The sequence below is a fragment of the Limulus polyphemus genome, unplaced genomic scaffold, assembly GCF_000517525.1.
Source record: "Limulus polyphemus unplaced genomic scaffold, Limulus_polyphemus-2.1.2 Scaffold568, whole genome shotgun sequence".
In the NCBI taxonomy this organism is placed as follows: Eukaryota; Metazoa; Arthropoda; class Merostomata; order Xiphosura; family Limulidae; genus Limulus; species Limulus polyphemus.
Window position 1 is genome coordinate 499240 of NW_013666178.1, and position 15772 is coordinate 515011.

Sequence of the window (15772 nt, forward strand, 5' to 3'; positions counted from 1 at the left end):
ACGACGACGGAGTACGACTACTAGTATATATATATATATATATATATATATATATATATATATAGACCATTGCAATCCAATAGCCCTAGCCACCAATGTAGGATATAGGCTCCACTACCTCTTAATTCCAACCCTGAGTTGTGGAACCTTGGCTACCTGGTTGGGGCTGGCCTATACTGACAAATACTCATATTCTATTCCACCTTTGATATAGGAACTGAGTTCCCAGTGAATAGCATACCTATTCTGGATGTAGTGCAGTTTTCCCACTCTTGTATCATCTTGGTACTCATCTGTTCTATAGAGACACTTTCTGTATGGTTCATACTTGCACTGGCCCCCTCCACCTTCTCAATATGGTATTCTAGCTATAATGTAAGCAGAAGTTAACATTTTCCTAAACTGAAAACTGACACTCTTCTGCCTTATCTCCTCACTAAAACCCAGTTTATGTTTCGAAAAAGTGATTGCATTATCTGATTGAGGTGCTTATATTATAGACAGAGGGTGCATTGAAATTGGTGGAGAATTTTGCAAATTAGAATTTGTCAGGGGCATTCAGATTGGGTATAAAAAGACTGGAACAAGTGTTTTCAATGCTTAGATTGGCAAAGAATGGAAACCCTAGAGATCGAGAAATAGTTATAGTGTCAGCGGAGGTAAGTATTATAGGAAATACATTTTCAGTTTAGGAAATGGTAACTTCTATTTTTTTACATTTTAGTTACTTTTATAACAATAAATAAAGAATATACATGAAAAACAAGAAATACAGTACCTACCTTGGTCAACTTTTTTTTATATTTTCGTCTTGTGAACTATCAATGGAATTTAACCTTTTCTTTTTACTTTTTTTTACTAATGGTACTACTTCAAAAAAATAATTTTTAGAGTGATTAAATAATACACCTAATAACAAAGAATAATAACAAGTAAAAACCCAACAATGTCCTTTAACTGTCATAATTTTTTCTTTCTTTCTAACTTTGTGATAAGAGCCATTAGAAATTCAGCTAAAGTCGTTGATGTGTTTCCCATGAGTATAAAGTTTGAACTGGGAGCAAAATAGACAATTCTCTGTAGAGAAAACAAACATAATATAATATGTCATTTGATATGTCTGCAGACTTAATGCTAGGAACTGGGTTTCAATAGCAGTGGTGGGCAGAGCACAGATAGCCCATTGTGTAGCTTTGCGCTCAGCTTCAAACAAACAAACACAATATTATATAAAGCTTTATTATCTCTGTGGTCTGGTTATGTTTGTTATTTGAATTTTCTTGGTAATTGTAAAAACATCCTATTAACATTAAGAAGATAAACTGTTATGTATTAGTTGCCTTGGATAAAGGTGTCAGCTAAATAAATTAATAATAATAATAAACCATGCATGAAACTTCACAACATTACAGTACACTAACAAACAACAATGGAGTTTTGAATTGTATATAAGATTACAAAATGGCTATTTTTTTTTATGAATACAAGTTTTATGAAGTTTCTGTGTAACAGAAAAGGTTGTATGCAAATGTAATTGCAAAGAAATGACTGTGGAATTATTAAATGTGTATTTTAACATTTATTTTATAAACTATATGACTGTAAGCAAGTTACATTAAACAAAAACATAACCAAGGAAGTGGGCAGCAAATGGTCCACTTGAATTACATTTGTAGTGCTGTAGACCTAGTATTAAACATAAGTTATTGTTTAAAATATTATACAACTATTCATTTAAGAATACAGTTTATTTTTTCGTTTAGTTTTAGATATCAACATGTATATTTTAGAATTTGAATTGTATGTAAAAGTATATAGGACATGATATACAACACAAATCCTCATGAAAACCACTATCTAATTTGCATCATCACAAATGCATAACAGCATATTACTGCTACAATCCCATATACCTTTGCAGTTTAGGAAAGGTCATGTATTGTACATTAGTTTTTTTTTAAAGTAAATATTAAACAAAAATCCTAAATATAGAATTTTGTCTGTAACATGGTGTGTTGAGTGCAGCATTGGTTCAGAATAGATGTTTGTGATGTCCAAGTACAAAGTCTATAGTTTCTTATGAATTAGAAACTCATATTACCAATATTATCAAGCTAGAATATAAAATAAGAACTTCCTTTCTTTTCTATTTGCTGATATATTGCAACATTTATTGAATCAAACACAGTGGATCCACCCACCTCTTTTCATTTTTGGAAATAGTTGCCTACATACACCTACTTCTGTTTAGGATGTCTAAATAACCAAGCAAAAACTTTGAATGCTGCACACGTGGTTTTCTGAGCCTCTGAGAAGTATTTATGTGGGAAACTCTTTCCTTCCATGGTAGATTCCAAGTGGTAAGGTAAGACATTATTAAGCTCAAAAAATATATTTTTTAGACCCAAATACAGCTTACTTATTAAGCCTGATAAATTGTAGTAGAATTCTGTGGTATTGGTACAGTAACTTATGATTTTTGGTTATTTCAAAATTCATATATAAAACCTAAAAAACAATTTTTATTCTATGTTCTCCACATGCAAAATTTAATAAGGCTTACTAAATTACAGCAAGCAACAAATGAACACAAAGTTCATAACTAGAAGAAATAATTGTTTTCTATACTTCTTCATGTACTGTTTTATGTTTTAAGAAAAATAACTGAAATTTAAGAACTTGTTTGTAAATAGTAATAATGTATATACATATATAATGTATTATAACCAAAATATGACTGTATTTTACAAAATACTGGTCCAATAAACACAGACAAGTCAGGTCACTCTGTAAAGACCACTTTTATATTATTGTATACGGTAAAAGCACTACATGTGAGCTACGTCATTCAACTTCTGTAATGCTTGTCAGACACTGCTGAAAGGTCAATAGAATAAATATATATATATATATGTGTGTGTCTGTGTAATGTTATAAGATTTAAGCTATTTAGGCTAAACATTTGTAGAATGAAAAAAAATATAATTTTTTTACAGTTGTTATGAGGTTGGTTGAATCAACCAAACCCATACAGAGATACAATAGTGAAAGTAACAGATAAAATAAGAAAAATTTTCTGAAAAAAACATTTGATAATTATCTGGAGGTTATAAATATTTTGTATGTGAAATTTGAATATTTTCTGATTCATAAAAGTATTTTTAATCTTAAAATCAAAATTACTTTACATGTTGAATAGTCAACATTCGAAAACTTAAAAAATCTAGTGTTTTGTGTACGAAAGCCTTGTAATGTTTACTGATAAATCTGCAAAATTCTGTGAAGATATGCATATTGAATTAAAAGTTATAGCATGAAAACTATAACAAGCACAAAATGGTTATGAGGTCAGCTCCTGGGACTGAGCCTGTAGTGAGAGAGTTAACAACCTAATTGTCTAATCATGTCCAAACATAATTTAGTAATGCTGGAATCAGATTGTAAAGAATGAATTGTAATTTAATGACTAGCCCATTTTATTTTATTTTTTCTTTAATGCTGTAAAAGTGTCTTTTCCAATATATTTTGTTATTTTACAGTTCAATCATTTCTAGGAAAGATGGGAAAGATACCATTCCTTCGTATAGGGCCCGAACCATTTCTACTGACAAATGAAGAGAAGGAGGCAAAGAAATTTGGTGAGATATATATGTGTGTGTGTGTGTCTATATATATATACAATCTGTTGTCAAGGCCATTTTTGGATAGTTGTATGACTGTGTATGGGTAGCTTTGTCAACTCTGAGCTAGTCTTGTTGGACTACAGTTTCTTATCATGAGTTAGTTTTGGGTAATTATATGAATGTGTTGTTGTTGTCATGGTAAGTAGTCTCTACAATCAACTAAGTCTCTAATTATCAATTAGTAATTATTTTTAATTGCTAGGTTCTAATTACTAACCAGTTTAATCCTATGTTTGGCTCCTAATCTGCTGCCATCTTTAGGGAAGTCTTGAGAAGGACTGTGTTTGAGATGGTAATGGCTGTAATTTGATTTTAGGTCTTATTTATAGAAAAACCAGTGTGCTATCAGCTCATCTCACAGGCACACTCATTACAGCCATGGTCTAGGACTTTCCATAGAAATCTAGAAGCTATTGGGTTCTGAATTAAATTTTATACATTATCTTGCTTTTCCTGAGAGTAATTTTCATGCATTTTTATTAGGACAGATTGAGGGGGGGGGGGCTTCTTCCTACTCCACTGATCTCTAAATCAAATCATCCCAACAATGTAAGGATAAGTGTCTTAGACTGCTTGGTTTCCTGAACGAACAAGATTTGTAATACTGAAGAAGCCAAGAAGAAGAAACACACCACTACCCTCCTTTGCAATGAATTACCTTAACACATGATAAGGAAGATAAAACTGAGAATATGCAAGAAGAAAGTTACAAACACACACAACTGTTAATCACCTCTGTCATAAAGAGTCAGAAGGGTATTTGGAAACCACAACATGATATGATTACAATTGATACTGACCAAACCACCTGAACCCGGTTGAGAGCAAAAACACCATTTAGAACACTCTTTGTGAATATGGACTCCATTGGAGAAGTAACAAGCTCAATAACAAGTTGGAATTCAGAAGCATAATAGACATACAAGACTCTGTAACATTGATATGTTTGCAATAGCCCATCATGCCAGAGAAGACTGCAGTAAAATGGAAAAATACAAAAATAATGGTACATGAATCATGCATGAGGAAAAGAAAGATAAAAGAACCTTCTAAACCCACTAAACTGATAACACATTCAGTCCACCAAATGCAGAAGTAAGCAAAACTGGAGATCCTGGATGAGTAGAATAATATCTGTGAGGAAGTGTTGGTTACTACCACCACAAACATAGTCCTTCTTAGGACATCCCTGTAGATGGCAGCAGATTAGCAGCTGAAATGTAGGTTTAAATAAGTTAATAATTAGTATCTAATAATAATAAGAAAAACAGAAACTAAATTATAATTAGAAATTTAGGTGATCCTAAAGCAGGGTACTCGATATTTACTGAATAAGATTTTAGGCTTGAGCCCTAATAAAAATAATTAAAACATAGTTGCATTGTAATATATTAATTTATCTAAGATACATTTGGATGAACTTTGAAGTACATCCAGAGCACAGGTGGCCCCATGATAATGATTAATATCTGATTACCCTATCCTTATGATAAGTATTTATGTCTGAATTATTGGCAGTTTTGAGCTTATCTTGTTGAACTACAGGAGTCAGTTTTGAATAATCATATGATTGGATTATTTTGCTGCCTCTGAGCTTGTCTTGCTAGATTACAATATTTTGTTATCTCTTGGATAACTATACATCTGGGTCATTTGATCTAGTTCTGATCTTATATTGTTGGGCTAAAATCTGTTGTCAGGAGTCAAGTTTTAGAGATAATTATATAATGAAATCAGTTTGTCAATTCTGAATTCTTTGGACTTTAATCTTTTAATCAAGTTTGGGTAAAATGAAATTAAGTGTGTTAAGTAGGGCAATTGAGTGTGTGAATAGGAAAAAAGTTAGCATTTTTTAGTGACCTGGGTTATCATGTCAATTAGGATAATGGTTCTCTCATCAAGTAGAAGGAAAGCTATCATGTTGAGTAGGACAGAATTTAGCCTGTTTATGGTTTGAGTTTTTTTGGTGCTTATTGCATTATTCAAAACATTAGTGTTTAACTTAATCTATTGAAATTCTTTAAAACTGTGTAAACCTATTTAAAAATCAACAAACATCCTAGTCAAAAAAATTCTTAATAAGTATGGTTCTTGACACTAAAAATAAATATATAACGTAGTTAACTTTGTTTTTTAGGTACTTGATTGAAAAACTAACAGACCATTAATATTTTATACAAATAATAATTATTTATAACTATTTTTACCAAACAGAATATATAAAGAATTTCCAAAATAGTCGAGGACTTCGGGGAAGACCAAGGCTCAGCATTCCAAACTTAATTCCTCAAGGTTCTTCCTTTCCATTGTCGATTGATGGTAATTATTTTTAGCTAATATTAAGAGTGAAATGCATAGCTCTTCTATGTAAACAATAGAAAGACATTGTTATCTGGTTAGAATTTAAAACAGTACCAAAATTATTTAGAGTGGCAGTGTATTTATTTATTGTTACTTGTGAAGCTATATTGTACTGCTCATTTCAGTTATTTTCCATGCCTGTAATTAACTTTTTATTCATTCCAATTACATTAGAAAATGTGTAACCAAATTATAATTGAAATATTTAGTGCTGATGTTTGTTGCCTGAATTCATTAAACTTTTTAAGTGGTTATCCTTTTTAAAATCTTAATTTCTTGTAATTTTATTTTGAAATTGTGTTTGTTTGTTTTTTCAAAACACTTAGCTTGTTGGTTTATTATATATGGTAGAACATTTTACATTATTTTGATAGTCTGGTTTTGTCCATGTCATCAAAGGGGGCATTGATGTATGATTTGATTTTAGGTGACATAGTTAGCCTGAGTATGTGAATTTTTAATTGTTTTTCATTATCTTTGTGAATAAAGTCATGAAAGCTTTTTTTTTGTACTATAAAAATTTGGTTAAATCCCAACAATGCATTGTGAACATACTTTAAAAGTTAGGATTCATGTACTTTACTCACTTGATTTTTATTATTATTCAAATGGTTATAAAACCTGTATTTGTCATGTAAGTATTCATTTATATAACATAAAACTATTTCTTACACCATTATCATTTATTTGTGTGCTTTGTTTTAGAAAACCAAAATCATCAAGTTAAAGATTGTGTAATATGTATGGATGCTGTTAGAGACTCAACTCTCCTCCCCTGTTTTCATGTTTGCATCTGTACCAAGTGTGCTAAAATGTTGATGAAGAGAGAAGGATATTGTCCAGTGTGTCGGAAAGAGATCACTGAAGTTGGTCCTCACTATTATCCATAATTCTATATTTCTTTCTCCACACAAATACATTAGTATTGGTTTCAAAGGTTAGGTGTAAAAATTAAAGTTTCTAGGACAAAACCTTGAACCCCTTGTGATGTTGATTTGAGTTGATTTAAATATGGGAACTTTCTCTGTTAATCAAAGTGAATATTCAGAATATCAAAAATGCAACTTAGTCGAGTACTTATTATTGTCGAGTAGACGGAAAGCTGTCATGTTTTACTGTTTAGTTTGATTTGTGTGCCTTTACCTGGCTATGTTAAGTATTTTACTGTATTAATGGTTGTTTGAATTATCAATAATTTAACTTACATTCTTTCAAGGTCATCTTTATTTTTATATCTTATTTTTGAATGAAAAATTTTATGATGAATATTGGTTGCTGAAAGCACTTATTTTCCTGTATATTAATCCATTGACACTGCAGAATTTCCTTCAGTTGTTTTAAGAATTTTTTTGTAATAGTATAGGTAGAAATTAAAATCTTATAGCAGTGGAAAAGTTACATATACATAAGATACAGAAATAAAATATTATATTTTTGTTCCTTTAAACCTCAATTTTAGTTGGTTCCTTGGGAAGCTCTTCTTAATAAATTTCTTTTTCAGAGGGTTATTTTCAAGAACTGTTAGTTTCTTTCATATTGTATTCAATTTTCTGTCTGGTTTAAATTTGATGCCCAAACTATAGTTGCAAAAGTATTAGCAATAAATCCATGAAATGATGTGCATACATTAATATAGTTCCTTTAATAACTTATATTAAATAGAATAGAATTATCATTTTGTGTACATGATAAAAGGTGCATAAAGTCATTAATGTAGATCTTAAACATAATAAATTTTTGGTAAAAAAAATAAATCTCAGTGTATCCTTAAGAAACATAAAATATAATTTTTCAGCAAAAAAAATAATGATGACTGACTTGTATAGTCTTTTCTTTCAGGATGACACTTGTACAGTTAATTTTGAATTCCAGCCATAATTAGCAGGTAATAATTAAACAACAGAAATTCTATTGAAAAAAAAATAATTTATATATATATATATATACATGTGTTATGTAAAAATACAACATTTTTATTATTATCGATGTACATACCAACAAATACATGATTGCCACCAGCAAAGCTATAATGAAACAAAGTTATACCATTTATGCAAAAGTATGAATGATATCATTTGAAAGTACAAGTGTTTGTGGCCATAGGACCAAATAGCATTGGGGATATTCCATCTACCAGACATAATCAAAGCAACAGATGGAAAATTAAAAAGCAAGCTACAGTTTCAACAAATGATTAGGATCTGGGCACTAGAACTCGTGTCCTAGATCCCACTACCACTCACTGTCTATAGCTGGTTGTAGGTGCAATAAAATACCCATAAAACACCCAATCTCTATCCTTGTCTAATTACTATCTAATATTAATATATGGTATTAACTTAAGAACTATATAACCCTCCTTTATAGATTAAATAGTTATAATTCTGTGCTCTTCCTCCTTCCTTAAATCTGTTAAAACTGCACATATAAATAACTAACCAAAATTCAATACTTCTTCGTCAGTTTTTCTTACTCTGTAGCTCATTTTCATTGTTTCTCTGTAACTTCACCTGTCAAGTTCTTCAAGCTGTCAGTTTGTTTTATAGACATGGTTCACATTTTTAACATGTAGGGTGGGACAGACCATATGTATCATTTCAGTCTTAGTTTGATATCTTTCCTGAAGAAATTTTTTATAATCGAAGAGTGCTGGTTTTTGATATTCCTATTCTTCAGTCTATCTCTTTTTGCTTTGTTACACTTTCCATCGCTATTGATCTTTGTCCCTGATTAAGTAAACTCGTGTACTTGTTCTAACTCTTTACCTTTTACTGTGATGCATACGCTGAGACCTTCATCATATTGTGAAATTACCAATGTCTCAGTTTTGTTGATATTTATTCTGAGTACATAGTCTTTCCCTTATGAACAAACCTGTGAAGTAACTGTTGTATTTCTTTCTCATTTTCATCTGTAAGTGCTGTATCATAAGCATAATTATTACTGTGATTGGTGATTCTGTTTTTGTTAACCTATATCAGTAATTACCCCTCTCATTAACCAATCTACATACAAATTATGTAATGTTGGTAACAGCACATCTCCTTATTATACGCCTTTCCACACTTTCAACTGCTTAGTTTTCCATGAATTCAAACTGCTAATTCCTCACTCCAGTATAAATTCTTAAGGATTCTGGGTGTTTGCTTAATCTACATCAAGGATCTCTAACTTCTCATAGTTAATGAACACCATCATTCTCCCACTCTTGAGGTCTGACTGATCAAGCTGATAGCCCTGTATTAGCTCATGCCCCATTGCCTGAAGCTTGTTCCTCTATAAATTGAGTTCTTAGTGGCAGTGAGATATTTAATTCCTAAATGTTTCATTTGTTTTATAAACTCTGCCATAATCTCATCTATGCTGTGATTTTTTTCCATCTTTTAAACTTCTGACAGCCATGGCCGGATTATCAAGGGGGCCACTGTGCCTAGGGCCTATGAAATTTGGGAAATATGTATTTTCACTGTGGTATGGCCTATGAAGTTTTATAGGCCAATGAAATAAATGGAAAAATTCTGTTCTGTTAAGTTTGACAAAAGAGAAATAGATTATAGACATAAGACTAAGTGATTATAGACATTAATTTAGTATCTATTTGCTTAGTGCTTAGACACACGCCACACCTGACCGGCCTGAAACCAACTAAAATCTAATAAAAATCACAAAGGAATAAATAAACTCCACTTTTAAGTTTATTTTCATAATGAATAACAAGTAACAGTTTTTATCAAACATCAGAATATTAAACAATTCAATGGTTTATTATCATTGATAATAGTTTCATACTAAATACACTTTTCAGCTCTTGCCTGCAGCAAAGTCTTCAATAATGTCCTGAAAGTCCAACTTTTTAACATGATCTCTCTCTATGTTGAGTAGAGCCAATAACTAAAGGAGACTTTGGCCCATTATAGATCTTGGACAATTTTTTATCCTTATAAGTATGAAACTGATCTCTCACTTTTGCAGCTGGTACCAAGTATTGACAAATATATTCTGAAAGCTATATTCACATTTGGAAAGCTGTTGACCAGCACCTTGGTTACCTGAGTTTTCAGTAATTCTGCCACTGATTTATTGTTGGGAAACATTTCTCTGAACAACATAAACTCCTCAGTAAACATGGATTCAATGTCATCCATGTAGATGTCCACCAACTCAGTTACTTTATTTGAAATTGTTTCCCTTGATAGTGAGGAATCAAGGAGAAAACCAAACTGTTCCTCAAGCATTCCATATGCTGTGCATCACTTCCACATTTTGACCAGTAACCAGGTGTGAATGTTTCTGTTTGAAATATGTTACTAGTATTTCTTCCTGGTCCTGTCCTTGTTTCTTTTTATCCAGATGTGGTCATGTCACAAGCTTTTGTCTTAAATTCATCAAATTTCTTACAAATATGTGCCAAGTGTGCAATCAGACTGTCATAGACTTTTAATACTGTTCAAATTTCAATCCCTGGTTCTTGCTATGCCTTGCTCACAATGTTTATTCTTTATAGAATGTCATCCCACATGATGCTCATCACTGCTATTTCTAACTGGCCTAATTTTTTTTTTAAAGATCTTGCCTTGCTAACTGCTGAAGGTGCTATATGATCATGATTTATGACTTTGGTGAGTGCCCTTATAATGTGTAACGAGAGCTTTTGTAGCATCATTGCTGGCTGCCCACCTTGTTTCTGACAAGGTTTTGACATTTTTCGTCTTCTCTAGCAGGATAGCCTACCTTTGTGGGGAAGCCGAGAAGAAGTTGTATAGGGCTTGCAGTACATCAAAGAAGTTTACAGCACCAAACAACACTCTGCAGCAGATGAACCAACCAGGTTCAGACTGTGTGCTGAGCAGGATAGCCATTCTGCTAATGTGTTAACATGCCTATACTTGGCTTGCAGACCTGAATAGATGCCACTCATGTTACTCGCATTATCGTAGGACAGGGATCTGCAAGCTGTGATGTCAAGACCATAAGTATCTTGCAACACACCGAACAAGTACTGACCATCATGACTTTCTATTGGAATGAATTGAAGGAACCTTTCCACGACATCTGCAGTTGAATTCACATACCTTATAATGACAGATAATTGCTCAATATGGCTCAGGACAGGTGTCGAATCTACGCTAATGCTGTAACATTTTGCCTCTTTTATCTCTGTAATTATGGTTTCATTTAATTTTTTCCTCACATGTATTAGAATAGAGGTAAGACACATAACCTTTCCCTGCATTTCCATATCTATCAATGTGTTCCTTTAGGAAGGGGTCAAACTGGGCTAGTGGGTCCACACATACCAGGAAGTTCCCATTGTTTGAGCCCCTATGTATCTCTGTTTTCACTCAGAATGTAAGACCTCTTTCAGAAAGAAACTTCACTACAGAAACAACTCATCTCAGTACCTCCACTCAATAATATTGTGATTGTTCATGCTCCTCAACAAGCTTAGAGTCTATTCTCCTAGAGCTTTGAAAACACAACTTTGCAGAGAGGGATGCAATATGATCATGTGACATGTCATGAGAGGTTATTCTACTACCAGCATGCTTCCAATCATCAAATCCTAGTATGAATTGTATCCCTGAGATTTGTTGATTGAATACTTTACAAATGTAACAAAAGACATTTCCTGTAGATGATGAATAAATCATCCAGTCTCTTGTCACAGTTTCACCATTTGTCAGTTTTCATGACCTGGATGTTGCTTTTTGTCCCCATATTGTCTGACTTTTAACATAAAGTCTGCATCTAGATTTTGTGATGGACATTGGTTAAAAAATTGTTCTGTCAAATCAGCAGTTACATTCCAACAAGCTGGCTTTTTATCATAACTGTGCTTTAGTTCTGGGGAAGTGAGTTCTGTGTGTAGTGGTGGAACAGTGTTCTCTTTGCTATATCCTGATGACACTCTTTTTGTTCACGGTTCCTGACTTGTTCAATATCTTCATTGGTGACATCAGCCCCACTGGTATCTTCTGTTGAGGTCCCAGGTTTACATGAATCAGTCTTGTGCTCCTTGTTATCTCTTTTCATGTATTTCAGTAGAGATCCCTTCATCTTTTCCATTGTTTCCTCCTCCTCTTCCTTCTTTCTCCTCTTTTGATGACCTGACTCAGGTTTTCTTTTGTATCCATCAGACATTTCAATCAAGATACTGTAACAGAAAAGAATAGTGCAATAATATTTCTCATTAAAAATACATTTATCTAGAAAATTGATATATAATTGATAGGTCAGAATAAATCTAAAGCTTTTTGTATGGTATGCCTTCCATTGTTTTGAAGCTCTAAGACCACAAAGCACAAATGTGTCCCATTTATTGGTCACACCATGGTGAAACAAATACACAGTGTGTATGTATACACACACACACACACACACTGTATTGTACGTAGAATATGTGTGTGTACATGGCGTAAAGAGGTTAATTTAATTAGCTATAGTGCTAGGAGAACAAGCACATTCACAAGGGAACAATTTGGGTCTAAATTAAAATAAGGCACATAAATAGATGGTGCATCAGCAAATTTAGGGGCCTATAATAGAAAATTGCCAAGGGCCTACATAACCCTTAATCCATACCTGCTGACAGCTTCCTGTTGTTCCTTCCCAGAATTGCTGGGTTGTTGATAATTCAATCTACCAGTTCTTGGGCTGGTTCTTCTTTCCTGAGATTGTTATACAGGTGTCTTACATATTCCACCTACATTGTTTTAACACCCTAAATTTCAAGAAGTATCTGATTTTTCTTAATTTATGCCTCCACTGGAAGACAGAGTAGGTTTCCTTTCCAAATTGTATTCTTCTATACATGTCAAGTATGTTATGCATTATCTCACCTTCCTTAGTTTCTGTACAATTCTTGTTCAGATACTAATCCTTTGTTTCTAAACCAATGCATTATTTCCTTATCTACTTTCTTCTCTTTCTGTTCTCTTCTTTCTAATTGTCTCTTTATTTTTATTTTTTTAGTTTCATCATTCATCCAGGTTTTGTTTTCACCCCTTCTTCTTCTCTTCCACATAATTCTCTCTTCTGCGTCCTGCAGTACCACATTCTTTAAAGTTAGCTCACTAGTCCTTGTTATGTTAATATTTCAAACTGGTTTTTATTCTCTATCAAAAAAATCTTTGGTTATAAATTTTTTTTTCTAAAATGTTTAAATCCCATTTTGTTCTTTGTGAAGCATCCTTGTTCAGCTTCTTTAATTTTAGTCTTGTTTGTCCTATTATATCATTCTGATCAGAGCACAATCTGGTCTTGGATAAGTTCAAACTCATGTTACAAATTTTATGAAGTGGTTTTTAACAAATAGGTAGTTTACCTGACTTATGAAAATTCTTTCATTATAACATACTGTGGTGACCTCCACAATATACAAGGTGATTTCTAAGTCAAGAGTTGCTTATCACTAAGCCTTGCTCTTCACAAAACTGTGCTAATCTATTTCCTCTCTCTGTCTGTCCAACTAGTATGTTGTTACTGCTTTCACCAATTTTTGCATTAAAGTCGCCCAGAATTTATATACAGTACTCCCCAAATAGCTTTCTTTCATAAAGCATTGAGTAGATTTAAGATTTTTTTAATCAACGGTTTTATGGTTGGTAACAAATTCTCATGATTTCTATGTTGTTGTTTTTAATTTTATGCACTGCTAGTGAGATTGGCCTAAGAGGTTAAGGTGATGAGAAAGTTTTACTGAAACCATATGATTATTCTCTTCTGAAACATTTCATATTCATTTAATGACAATTGGGTTTCTATGGGATTTAACTTGGGGAAGACTTGTATATTAGGGTAGATAAGAAGTGAATATAGTTTTATTATTTTTGTTCATAGCAAATGGTTTTTGTTTTATTATATATATTGTTATAACAACTGTATTCTAGTCATAAATATTCACTTGCTTTTATCATTTTATTATCCCCACAAATTTTTATTGAATTTAAGTGAAATTTGCAATAATTGTGAAAAAAATATAATCAACCTATATAACTTACAATACTCTACAGTTCATTATGAATTGTTTTATTTTGCTTATAACTTTTACCTTTTACATAGACAATTTTAGCGCCTTGCTTTGGGGAGTGTAAGAACGGTTTTTGAGAGTTATTGGAAAACAGTTAATGTTATTTAACTGTTGTTCTATATTGTGAACAAAAGATTATTGAAATTATCATTATGTAATTAGTGTAAAAAGAAAAACTGGTTTTCTCTCCTAAGTTGTTGTAGCTTCTTATAATGTTTTGCTATACTTTACGAAACTAGAAAATAAAACAAACGTGTTAAAGTTAGCATGGTGAATTTGTTCTTTTGTAAAGTATTCATAAAGATTAGATTGTAAAGACATTAAGGAAACCCTAATTCTAATATATAAAATGAAATATTGACACATACCTCAACTTCAAGCTTAACAGTAAAACATTTCGTTTATGTGCTTTTCAGTGATTTTCATGTTTGATCTATATTACTAATTATTTGTTTTTTAATAAAATACAAGTTTGTTTTTTTTAAAGTGTGCTAGAAATGTTCACGTGTTGTCATATTTCAGTGAGAAATAATTAAAATTTCTGATTACTCGTAAAATTTTGGTTTTAATAATATGTTGAAAATATGACGTATTTAATCAAATTGATGACTTCAGTTTTTGTGTTCCACTTTCTTAAAACCACTATTATCAGCAACACTTTAACGGCACTCTGAATTTTCCATAGCCAAGTTTGAGCAAAGATGACAAACAAATCTTTAGTATTTTACAGTATCGTTCCTTGATCCAGACAAATTTCACGTATTGCAAAACTCTATTTACTTAGTTTTACAAACACCGCTGTATTCTAAGATTGGGAAAGTGATATTTTCCAACAAAATAAAAGCTTAGTTATCTTTTGGTATCAGTTTTTTTTTATGTCAGTGTGTGGCTGATGGGGGAAAAAAGTGAAACTTTTGATGGTTTAAAATACATCTGAACTAAGAACCTTATGAAATTTAATCTGTTGATTAGAAGATGTATCAGCTTGATAAACTTCGTTGTGATTAAATCTATTATTTCTAGAGTTTAAGAAATTTTAGTATCAATATATGCTGTTAATGAATTTAATCATATATTTAATAGTTTGATAAACTTCGTGTTGATTAAAGAAAGTGTCAGAAATTTAATAGTTCTATTAGAGGTTCTAAATCGTATTTCAATTTTTGAACTGTAAATTTGGTTAAACTTTTTCAAATGATTTAAATTCACACATTTAATAGTAATTTTATATTGAAGTTGCCGAATATTATATCTTGGTACTATGAAATTTGAGCACATCACCAACAACTAATATGGCTGACTTAAAATGAACGAAATATATCAAATTTGACTATTAAGTTATAACCTACTTGGCTGTATTAACCCTTTCGAGACGGATCACGAGTGAAAGGCTATGTCATCTCGTTTGTTGACTCGCATTCAAAATTTTATTGAACTACTATTTCATGAATTTGTGTCAATAAGTTTGGATCAAACTGTAGATTATAATTCAACTTTTAGTACAATATATTACACAATATCTTAATTCAAAAGCAAATATTAAAAATACAGAAACATCGATTTTTGTGTGTCACGTGGTATGTAGAATGTAGCACCGGGTCAAATTCGATGTTTGTGAAATCAAAACACTAAGTCTACAGGTTCGAACGAATTAGAAACTCAAATTACCGATATTGACAAGCTAGAATATATATTTGCA

General features: G+C 31.8%; 1 protein-coding gene across 1 annotated transcript in view; it reads left to right on the forward strand.

Moving 5' to 3' along the window:
- LOC106459152 (L-carnitine dehydrogenase-like) overlaps nucleotides 1-14935 on the forward strand; it is a 63778-nt gene extending 48843 nt beyond the window's left edge. Inside the window, exons 8-10 of the mRNA XM_013918746.2 lie at nucleotides 3540-3638; nucleotides 5898-6002; nucleotides 6750-14935. Coding sequence (XP_013774200.1) covers nucleotides 3540-3638; nucleotides 5898-6002; nucleotides 6750-6934 — 389 coding nt within the window. The 3' untranslated portion in view covers nucleotides 6935-14935. The remainder of the gene's footprint in view (nucleotides 1-3539; nucleotides 3639-5897; nucleotides 6003-6749) is intronic.
- The last annotated feature ends 837 nt before the right edge of the window (nucleotides 14936-15772 follow it).